Raw genomic sequence first — 10,334 nt, 5'->3', positions numbered from 1 at the left:
CTCTCTCTCTCTCTCTCTCTCTTCTTTCTTTTCTTCTCTCTCTCTCTCTCTCTCTCTCTCTCTCTCTCTCCCCCGCTCCATTGGAATGCCTCCGTCGTACGCTTACTGCTGTAGCTTCACTGAGCATCAGCAGAAACCAAAGAAGCAAAGACACCTTCCCGGTGTTGTTCGTGTTGTTTTTGTCATTCCCTTCCTGTCGTCGTTCAACTCCCCCTGCTTTCTCCACAGGCGCTACAGAGGCGTGGTGTCGTTACGGGCACGCTTTGTGGCGCCCTTTGCTTGCTGCATCGACGCCGGCAACGGTGGCGGCGGCCGAAACTCCCCCGTCGAAGGGTCATACGACTCCATCACTTCATACGGGCCAAGTGCGTCTAGCTGTTTGGTCACGACGGGCGGCTGCCCCTGCGTCACCTTAGACAACTTGTGGTAGTGACGGCAGAAAACGTCCGCAACATGCCGCATTGTGGGATGATAACTCCTCGTCAAAAGACCAATCTCCCACGTAAAACTACTTTCGGCATTCGAGGAAGCAGTCTGTAATGCCGCTGGGTTGTACGCCCCACGGCCCACAATGGCATTGTCGTTGCCACCAATGACAATGCCAGCGACAGCAGGATAGCGCAGCATGAGACGGTGAACTAGTGCGAGCAAGGAAAGTCCAATGTGCGGCGGACACGACGGAATAGCCTGTATAAGGCGACGAACAAGGGCAGTGACACGGGGGACAGGCAAATGTTTTTGTGTCAATACCAACAAATCCACGGCGCGTAGCACCAAACTCACGCGGAAAGTCCACTCTTTAGAGGCATTGGACTGCATGAAATTTGCTTGCGCCATGGAATTGGCAATCGAAAACGCCTGAGACGAGAGCGAACCTGCGGATGAAGTTGAGCCTTGCGATGCTGTGTCGTCAGCGTCTGAGGCTTCTTCTACGTCATTGGCTTTTTTTTCGGTGTTACTCTTTGGGATGTCAAGCGCATCAAGGAGGCAGCGGAAGAGGACTTCATGGAAGTAACTGAGATCCACGCGCCACTCACTGACAGTCGCGGTGGCATCCCTCTGCGCCAACGTCGCAACCGCCACAAGAGCATGCAACTTCGTTGTCATAGATGTCGCCTCGCTATTGACAAGGTCTTTTAAGGCAGTTAGGAGTTGATGGTAGAGCTCCACATTAACAAGTGGAGCAAACTTCACCAGTCCCTCCAGCGTCGGCGCAAGAATCCGTGTTTGATGCTGCTGGGAACACGACTTAGATGCTTCCATAACGCGCAGATAAATGACAAACACACGGTGCAGAATTCGACCTTGTTTGACGGCCACCTCAGCCCGATCCCTACGGGCCTTACTCTTTTGCAGTTGACGAGCCAACTCTTTATCTTCTTTTTTGAGTCGCTTGTTTTTGGCCTTCTCTTCAGTCAAGTCCCGGCGATGAATGTCCACTAACGCCACACGGATGTGGAGGAGGAGGTGAAGTAGCTTGGGATTCATCGCATAGCTCTGCTTGCGCACAATGTCTAGCATGGAGGAGACAATAGATTCCGTGGCATCCGACACCATCTGCCCATCAAGGAGTTCTGCAAGGGCTGTCAGTGCGGGTTGGGCAACCCGCGTGGACTTTGCGTTTGCAAACTGTACTGCCAGCGACAGCAGTTTATCGGCGTGGTTAAACTCCGCAGCTCTATTGATCAACTGGGCGCACAACCGACTTCCAAGTGCCTGCTGCTCCGGATGCGTTTTCCGTTGCAACTTGCGAAGAAGCTGCAGGAAGTGTTCATATTGTGCCAGCACTTCATGCTCCAGCTTCTGTACAAGGTACACCTCCTTCTGCTTGCGACCCCCATTCCCTCCATCCTCGTCTTCCAGAGTGGCGGATATCTTATAATTCGGGATCACATCGCAGAGAATAGCACACTCCTTGAACAGGTTCTCCACCAACTCGCCGTACTCCGCGACCGTCGTGTTATGCAGCACGTGGAGCTCCTTCAATTGGTCCTGAAGGTAGGACGTGTTCATCAAGTACCGCTGCATGATTGGCGTAGTAGTCTCACTGTTGCCACCAATAACGAAATGGATCCGCCACCGCCCTCTTTATTGTTGTTATGATCACCACTATTATTATTATTATTCTTTCCGGAAAATTCCACCCCCCGCCTCACACTTTTTTCTCCGTTGCCGCCCCGTCTTCCTCTTGGATGTCTCCTCCCCTTTTCTTTCTTCCCGTTCGCCCCACCCCCCCTCTCGCACAGCCCACAAAAAAAAAAAAAAAAATCGTGGAGCTGCAGCTCCAAAACAAAAACAGAAAATAATAATAATAAAGCAAATATCACCATAGGCAACGTACGTCCTCCTCTTCTAACGCCACCACCACCACCCACTGAAAGCGTTGCGTCCAAATAAACAACGTGACGGCAACGCCTAGTAGAGTTTTGTATATCTACTGGGAGGGAAAGGATAGGAAAAAAAAAGCAAAAGACGTCGGTCGCACAATCGCAACTCTCCGTTTCGGGGGCGAAAGCTCAGTAGTTGAAGTGTTTTTCGTTGAGGCCCTGCAGAGCGGGAATGTGGTTCTTGACGAGTCCAAACACAATAGCCACAGCCGTTACGCCCACGAAGGAAATGATGGAGCACTTGATGAGTGGTGCGTCCCTGTTGTAGCACTCAGCTTTAATCGTCGTTGTGCGTTTGCAGTTCCGGCTGGAACATGTTGCCGCCTCCAAGACGGAGATCACCTTACACTCATCCAGGTGCCCTGCAACGCTTGGAAAAGCTTCGTCACTCTCGATACCCTCAAAGAGACGGGCTGTCTCCCTGCGCACCTCCTCGCTTCGAATGTGGGCGTTGCAAACCGCGGTACTGCATTGTTCACAGGAGGACACAACCCAGGAGACGTTTGGCATGGGTCTGCAGCCGCCCTGGTAGCAACAGCGGCAGGTACACACAATAGAGCTGGTGTCCATAACACCAGGTGACTCCTCGGCCACCACCACCGTCGCAAACAGAGCGTACAAGAAAAAAAACAGCATAGCCATTCTTCTCATCCCTCCTTCCCCTGTCACTCCGCAACCGCTGCTACGACGCACTCTTCCTACACTGCACTGGTGGTTGTTTGTTTGATTGTTCACAGGTGGTGGATGTTCATTTCGAGTGAGGTCGCAAACAAGCAAAAACAAAAGAAACAGTAGCGGTCCCCCATCACACACACACACACACACAGACTCACTCCGCATCAACTCCCTTCTTACAGCTAGAAGCGAGAAGGGAAACAATAAAATCCTGTTCCCCCGTGGGAACAAATCAAGAAGCATCCAACATGAAAGACGTCACGGGCAGAAATACCAAAGACGAAAAAAAAAAAAGTACGCAGGAGCCCCGCGCAAAGTCCTCCGCAGATACAAACGAATGTGACAGGTGTGCTTCTATTCTTTCCCACTCAGCGTGAGTGGGATTCTCAACAAAGAAAAATAGAACAATAAAAAGTACAGTTAAAAACATTACAATTCTTTCTCTCTTTATTTTCGTTCCTTATTTCTAGTATGTATCTAAAGCGTAAACGTCAAAAAAAAAAAAACAAGAATGTAGTCTAAAAAAGTTCCATCGAGTACTGCGGATCGGTGGCAAACTTCGGCATGGGCGCCGAACTCTTCTCGTCCCACCATGCCGCACTGTTCTCCACATCACCTGTGCTTGGGCCACCACTGCCACGAATCTTTCGGCGCCCACCAGTAGAGAGGCGACCGTCGTTGGGGTCGTGAGCCCCCATCACTTGACGTATCTCTCGCACGGCGGTCTCATTTTTTTGTTCCACAAAACATTCCGGGATCACCACCTGACCGTACGGAGTCCTCTGATTGGGCGGTAACGCAGTTGCATCGCACTTGTCGGGTGTCATCACAGAAGAAAGTGTATCTAACTGCCTCTGCATACCGCCCAAGTCTTTAATAACTGAGGAAACGCTCTGCTGAAGAAAAAATTGGGCCCCAGAACCCAGCTTTGCTGCTGGGGTCTGCAACATTGCCTTTTGTGCCTCACTTCCCGTCAAATCTGCTTCTCTCAATTCGCCTTCTATACGTCTTCTCTTGGAAGCAGATAGTTGATTTTCAGCTTGTATACCAGATTGCACCTCGTGTGGTTTCGGCTTCTCAGTGGTCTGGATCATAGTCAGCCGTGCCATAACGGTTTTGCTTGGAGCCGGCGCATGCGTGGCATGTGGAACACTGTAATTGTTTGGTCTTCGCTCCATCGTGACAGGAAGAATAGTCGTATGCAGTGGAGCCGTTGTGGCAAATACGCGTCCCTGGTGTGGTTCATCGTAGTTATTCGCACCGGCAGCCACAGCCTCGGCATTTTGTGTGCGTGTGATGTGTAACGTCTTTTCAAATTGCTGCAGTTCATGAAGAACAGATTTCGCCGCCTGATGGGTGGCTAAATACTCAAGGACGATCCCAGAGGGAACTGCAACGCCGTCCACCTGGGGCGTGGAGGCCTGCAGTGCCGGCAAGGCCAAGTTATCGATGGGTTCCTCGTCGCCGCCGTCCTCCGCGTCAAGATCAGGTTCACGCCAAGAGTCGGCGACGCTGTCATTGTTGCTGCCGTTGCCCTTTACAAAAGTCAGCCCTTGCTGACGGCGTCGACTACTCTCGTTTTGCGCAGCTTCAGCATCCGCGGTGGGTGCACACTCGCCCTCTCGTCCGAAGAAGTTTTCGCTGACGCCCGAAACACCGCCTTGCCACTCCTGATAGCTGGTTTGCACCCCACGGGACTCCAAAGAATGAGGCGCTTGGGCCTCCACTGCCGTGTTCTTGCCCTCAGCACTTTGCATTGAACGGACGATGGGAAGTGGTAGCTCACTACAAGACTCCTTCTCTAAGCTTGCGTTGGCCCCTTCCACATTGTCCACGAAGACAAAGGACACCTCACGCGGTCGTCTTTCGCGCACCGAAACAACGCCGCTGGCAGGTGAGGTCATGGTGCTTTGCTCATTCTTAGAAGACAACAACGTCTTCTGCGAACGTGGCACCGTCGATTCCTCTGACTCTTGCTGTCTCTCTTCTTCCTCTAATAGTGGGTCATACACGGCCTGGTTTTCTTGCTGAGTCACAGAAAGTTGAATTGGAGACCCTGTTTCATCATCTTCCATGTAATCCCCGAACACGCTATTGTCAGATGGCTGCTGGAGGGCACCAAGGAGATGCTCTTCCCGCCTGGTATCCTTCACAGGCGCACCACCAGTGAGCACCTCCACGTTCTCCCTTGTAGTGTCGATATCGTCGTTGAAGACGGACGAATCCACGTTACACTTCTCACCTGTTGTTTCCTCCACAAGACGTTTCGTTTTGTGGTGCAGACGGTGAAGCAGTTGATAGAACCCGGTATTTTCCTGGCGAACCAATGGCCCTAGCTGAGCGAGACGTGGCAGCTGCCCGCGAACAATCGCGGTTGTCTTCGTCACAGCATCTGTAAACTGACTCGTGTCTTGTCCTGTCTCAGCCGCCAGTTCAACGGCCTCAGGACCCGTGCCACGCTGCACCACAACCGTCAACAACTGTGTACAAATGTAAAAAAGGCAAGCAAACCGACCAGGCGGGTGATGTGGCTGTTTAACCCACTGCGAAATAGTGTGTAACACAACGCGTGCAAGAGGCGGGTTACGTTTCATCGCCTCGTACGTCATCACAGCAAAAAGGTGTCCGGTCGCTTCAGCTCCATCAATAGCCACGGCATCGGCTGGTGCCGCAATGCGAAAGCGCTGCGATATCGACTTTGCTAGAGCTGCCATAAAGGCAATACGTGATGGAGCAGACAACTTCATCTGGTGCAGGAAAAAAGACCAGAACGTGCTACTGGCGCCCACAGGCAGCGCGTACTCGCAGAGGGGTTGTATTCCCACTGGAGTAAAACCAAACGGGGTTAACAATGACTCAATAATGTTCGGTGCCTGGACGTTGAAATCCTGAATAAGTTTGCAAACACAACACCCTACTAGCTTGTGCGTCTCGTCGCTAAAGCTGTGTGAGCGATCTATGATTTTAAGCAGCAGCTGCGCATTGTCGGCGGTTGTGTTGCACATCGGGGCACAACCAGGAAAGTTGACACAGTAGTTGTTCTCTGCGGGGTCGGTTGGAAGCAGCTCCACATTTCCTTTTCCTTGTCGAAGTAAAAGATTGGCCATATACCACAACGTCAACGCATCGTGGTTGCTGCGCAGTCGCACCTCACAAAACACGCGAAGAATACTCTCTACATATGACGGCTCAAGAGCATTTGCAAAAAGAACGACAAGCTTCACGTGTAGCATTAGGACGTTAGCCTTCTGCTGACTCCCTACCAAACCGGCGTTGGACGCCCGATCGGCACTCACCAGTGTCGTGAGGGTACTGCGAATGTACGGCTCCAGCACCTGAAAGAGTGTGTTGCGGTGCTGCCCAGCATGAGAGAGAATGTGAAACAGTAAAAAATGGACGGCACTATCCATCTGGGTTGCCGGGTCACGCAGCAGTTGAATAAGTTTCCCCTCCACTGAGGCCATCCCAGCACACTCGGCAAGCGTCGTCAAAACCCGGCCCACAGAAGCCTGCCCTGTCATATGCATTGTGCCGTTCACCTCGCACACAGGTGAGGCACCCCGACCCAAGCCGCAAAAAATACATAGTGCAGTTACATCGCGTAGGTGCGCCACTGCAGCATCCATCGCCTCCTCAATGTGCAGCTGATGTAACACCATGGCCAGTTCCGCACAGATTAGCTGGGGGTCTACAGCTGCCTCAGTGAGATCGTCAAACGCCTCCATAGCAAGCTTTCCAAGTGCTTCTACTGTTTTTTCCGGTACTGCAATGTGAAGCGCCTTGTGCATGTCCGTTGCACGTCGTGATGCGGTGATGGAACAGTTCCGAACCACTTCGCGAAGCAGAAATAGCACGCTGTACACGCTTGTACGATTTTGTAGCGCAGTAGCAACATCATCGGCGACGTCCCTCCCCGTCATGGCAAGTCCTGCACCACGAACAAGCACAATAATAATTTTGGCAAACATGGCCACAGACATGCGCGTATCAACTGCCAATGTCGCTGCAAAATAGGCGGCATGAGGCATTTGGCAGTTAATAAGCTCTACCACCTCCATGGCACCGTCTATCTCGTCCTCAAACGCCCACTGCATGATGGCGCACAAGCAAAGGTAGTACGGATTTGAAGGACTCATTCCGGGAGTACACTGCCGGAGCAACTCCCCGCAAAGATGCTGCCGGGTTGCGGGAATTTGTACAAGTAATTGCATATCCGGACCGCTTAAACTTGGGTAAAGAAACCGTTCCACGTATTCCCGCCTAATAGGTGAACGGAATCGAAGAAACAACTCACTGCAGTGAATGGAAAGGGCCCGTCCATACGCAGGCCCTCTGACCGGTTCAGGAACCGCACGCTTCAGCCGTTCATAACAGGACAACAAAAAGTCTACATTCATTCTACGAGGTTTAGTTTTAAGAACATACTGCAGCGCTGCGACCTGCTCATCCATGCGAATGGTGCTGACTGTATGTACAATAAGCGTGAGAGCTCGATTTGCCACCAGCGGAGATGGCGCGTTACACAGTGCCTCCAGTTTGTCCTGCCACTGGTAGAAAATATCTGCCGGCACAACTCCGAGATCCACAAGAGAGGTCGCAAGATACGCAAACGCATGATACTGCAGCGGCGGCATAAGGACCACACAGTGCGCTCCACCAACACACGTCGGGGAGGGAAGTCCAAAGACGGCGTCTCGCAACACACGAAGCACAAAGGGATGCGTCATACGAGCATCATCAGAGATTTGTGCCAGAACCCCGTTGATTAATTGGACATACAGCTGAACATCACCTTCGCTCACGCGTGCCATTTGCATGTGAAAAAGAAATGTTGCGTAGCTGAGCGAGACACAGAACGGTCGTCCTTCCACATATGGTTCCTCCCGTGTGTAGTATGATGCCAGAGTGTGAAGCGTGCTCGGGGAATTAATATTTGGCTTCAGTTGCCGCTGCACCTGCTCCACACAGCGCACAAAGAGACGCTTATCTTCCTCTGACGCAGTCTCTAACAATTCAGTGGCGTCCCGTCGCTGCTGAACATGCGGTGCAGACCGGCTCGTCGCACCCGACGCAGAGGAACGGCGACTGTGTGCCGTGGTACTAGATTGCTGCGACCTTGTCGATCGATTAGCGACCGCAAAGAGATCCATTGGTTGTTGTTGCTGCTGTTGCGCTTCAACTATCCCACTGTTCTTAAAGGAAGAAGGCCTCACCCAACAGTGTGGTGTGGGTCAGCGTGGGGAAGTACGGTGCTGGTCTGACACACACGCGCACAAATACAAACAAGCGCGAGTTCACAGAAATAAAAAAAACAAGGATAAACCAACCAACAACTAAATAATAATAATATACACGTAAAGTCTAAAGCCGCGTCTCTGTCTTTTGCTATGGGTTTCCTGCAAAACCACGTTCACCTGGTACCCCCCACCTTATTGCGCTCTAGCCCGTATAGCAGCAGTCCTAAGAAGAGAGTGAAGGTCTCACAGATGTGTGAAACGAGAATGGGGGTGATACGTGTATGCTTGCATGTCAACCAGCGGGGTGACTCCCATCTCTCTCCAGCAGACGCCCACGAACAGAAGAAGGGTGAACAGTCCATATATATATATATATCCGCATGCAATGAAATCACAGAGAACAGAAATAAATAAATAAATTCAAAAATGTCGTTCATGCGGTGCAACGGACAGATTCGAAAGCATTTTTTCTTTGTTTTTTTTTTCTTTCACCCACCAAAATAGTATACATCGCAAAAGCTCCTCCTTGTCTGCGTTCCATTCAGAAACGTTTGGGCCTCCTTGTGGGCTCTGCCACAACACGCGCTGCGCGTCGAACTGCAGGCGGCAACGTCCTCCCTGCCGCCATTCCGCGTGTTACAGGAGGAAACTGCGCCACAGGCCTTGGCAACGTTGGCACGACACCCAGAAGCACCACTCGTTCCGTTCCGCGACTGTCACGTATCAAACAGGAATGGAGGCCCATTTCCGCACCAGCCTTTACGTGACGCACAGCGGACTTTTTGTGCAACGAAAGCGGTGACCCCCATGTTTGCAAGGTAGTACCCCCACCCACGGCGGTAACAGGTGCATCAACTCTCGACGGAGAACCACTTCTGGTGTCCTCCTCCAAATCCCTACGCTCATCCTGACGGTGGTAATCGCTGGTCCTGCTCATGTTCAACAGAGGTCGATAGGACATCGGACTATTCTGCCACGCACGCCACTGCAAGGATTCCAAGACACAGTCCAGTCCCCGCCCGGCAGAATCCGACAGCGGTGACGTACTGTCGTGCGAACGCGGGATTTCCCTCTCTTTTTGTCTTGATTGGGTTAGTGATAGTCGTGGATGCTTGTCGTGTTCTCGAGGGTCTTGTTGCTTCGGATGCGGTTCATTGTGCGACAGGGCCGCAGGTGTTGCGATAATAGGCTTAAGTGGCTCAACGTCGAGGCGATCCATCAGTGCATAGTGTTGTTGACCACGGCGCCATGCCGAAAAAGAGGAGCCAGCACTCTGAGACCTATCATGTGATGCTCGCACAGGCAGCCTTTGTTTTCCAGGCCCCACCACACTGCTATGTCCAGCTTCCACAATACGTTTACCCTTTCTTCGCCGAGCAGGACAAGGACTGGTGATCGGTGGCATCGCCTCATCCCCAGAGGATTCGTGATGGTGATCTTCTTTGTCGATGCTACTTGTCTTCTTGTGGCGCCTCCATCTTGAGCTTCTGCGTCGTCTCCACTGAGGGGTTTGGTCGCTCATCTTCACGGAACTATTGACAGAACTTCCACGTGCCACAGAGTTGGACGGGGTGCGTGCAACTGATGATGACCGCGGAGTCCCCAAAGGGACAGGCCCCGTGATAAGGTACGAGCCATTGTACAGCACCATGTTCTCCCGCCGCTCCACCTTTCGGCGCTCGTTTGCCTTCAACACCTCACTGACATCCACGCAAAGTATACCCAAGTGACCTTGCTGACTCATTCTTTGTTTATGATTTGCCTTCTAGAGAAGTTTGCTCAATTCCTTTGTGTCCCTCCCCACCCGTTCGGTCACTGCGGGTCACAGTGCCAGTGAAAAGCAGCAGCCGGTGGAACTGCAGATACGCGCAGGCACATACATACGTATGAGTGAGAAAAGGATGGAAAGAAAAAAATGTTTTTTTTTCCGTTTTAGAAACTTCATTACCAGCAGCAGCACCTCTATTTGACTCTCTCTCTCTCTCTCTCTCTCTCTCTCTCTCTCTCTCTCTCTCTCTCTCTCTACTACTACTAC

The 10,334-nt window shown here is 51.9% G+C and overlaps 4 protein-coding genes across 4 annotated transcripts, besides 9 other annotated features; all 4 read right to left on the bottom strand.

Annotated features, from left to right (window-relative positions):
- Window positions 1-78: a microsatellite.
- A 153-nt stretch (window positions 79-231) lies between these two features.
- Window positions 232-2,028, bottom strand: TraAM80_09091 (putative condensin subunit 1; the record flags this gene model as incomplete). The annotated part of the gene is made up of 1 exon (XM_029385795.1): window positions 232-2,028. One exon carries the CDS (start codon window positions 2,026-2,028, stop codon window positions 232-234), a length of 1,797 nt encoding a protein of 598 aa, XP_029234345.1.
- A 60-nt stretch (window positions 2,029-2,088) lies between these two features.
- Window positions 2,089-2,129: a microsatellite.
- Window positions 2,130-2,251: 122 nt separating this feature from the next.
- Window positions 2,252-2,268: a microsatellite.
- Window positions 2,269-2,286: 18 nt separating this feature from the next.
- Window positions 2,287-2,321: a microsatellite.
- Window positions 2,322-2,516: 195 nt separating this feature from the next.
- On the bottom strand, window positions 2,517-3,029 carry TraAM80_09090 (endochitinase; the record flags this gene model as incomplete). The annotated part of the gene is made up of 1 exon (XM_029385794.1): window positions 2,517-3,029. The coding sequence occupies one exon, from the start codon at window positions 3,027-3,029 to the stop codon at window positions 2,517-2,519; it is 513 nt and encodes a 170-aa protein (XP_029234344.1).
- A 164-nt stretch (window positions 3,030-3,193) lies between these two features.
- Window positions 3,194-3,220: a microsatellite.
- A 277-nt stretch (window positions 3,221-3,497) lies between these two features.
- Window positions 3,498-3,530: a sequence feature (GA-rich).
- A 50-nt stretch (window positions 3,531-3,580) lies between these two features.
- Window positions 3,581-8,212, bottom strand: TraAM80_09089 (uncharacterized protein; the record flags this gene model as incomplete). Its single annotated transcript, XM_029385793.1, has 1 exon — window positions 3,581-8,212. One exon carries the CDS (start codon window positions 8,210-8,212, stop codon window positions 3,581-3,583), a length of 4,632 nt encoding a protein of 1,543 aa, XP_029234343.1.
- A 491-nt stretch (window positions 8,213-8,703) lies between these two features.
- Window positions 8,704-8,727: a microsatellite.
- Window positions 8,728-8,763: 36 nt separating this feature from the next.
- Window positions 8,764-8,788: a microsatellite.
- A 52-nt stretch (window positions 8,789-8,840) lies between these two features.
- On the bottom strand, window positions 8,841-10,043 carry TraAM80_09088 (uncharacterized protein; the record flags this gene model as incomplete). The annotated part of the gene is made up of 1 exon (XM_029385792.1): window positions 8,841-10,043. One exon carries the CDS (start codon window positions 10,041-10,043, stop codon window positions 8,841-8,843), a length of 1,203 nt encoding a protein of 400 aa, XP_029234342.1.
- Window positions 10,044-10,269: 226 nt separating this feature from the next.
- Window positions 10,270-10,323: a microsatellite.
- Window positions 10,324-10,334: the final 11 nt, after the last annotated feature.

Source organism: Trypanosoma rangeli (genome assembly GCF_003719475.1).
Source record: "Trypanosoma rangeli strain AM80 chromosome Unknown Tra_15.4_contig_00511, whole genome shotgun sequence".
Classification (NCBI taxonomy): Eukaryota; Euglenozoa; class Kinetoplastea; order Trypanosomatida; family Trypanosomatidae; genus Trypanosoma; species Trypanosoma rangeli.
This window is presented reverse-complemented; position numbering and strand designations above follow the sequence as displayed.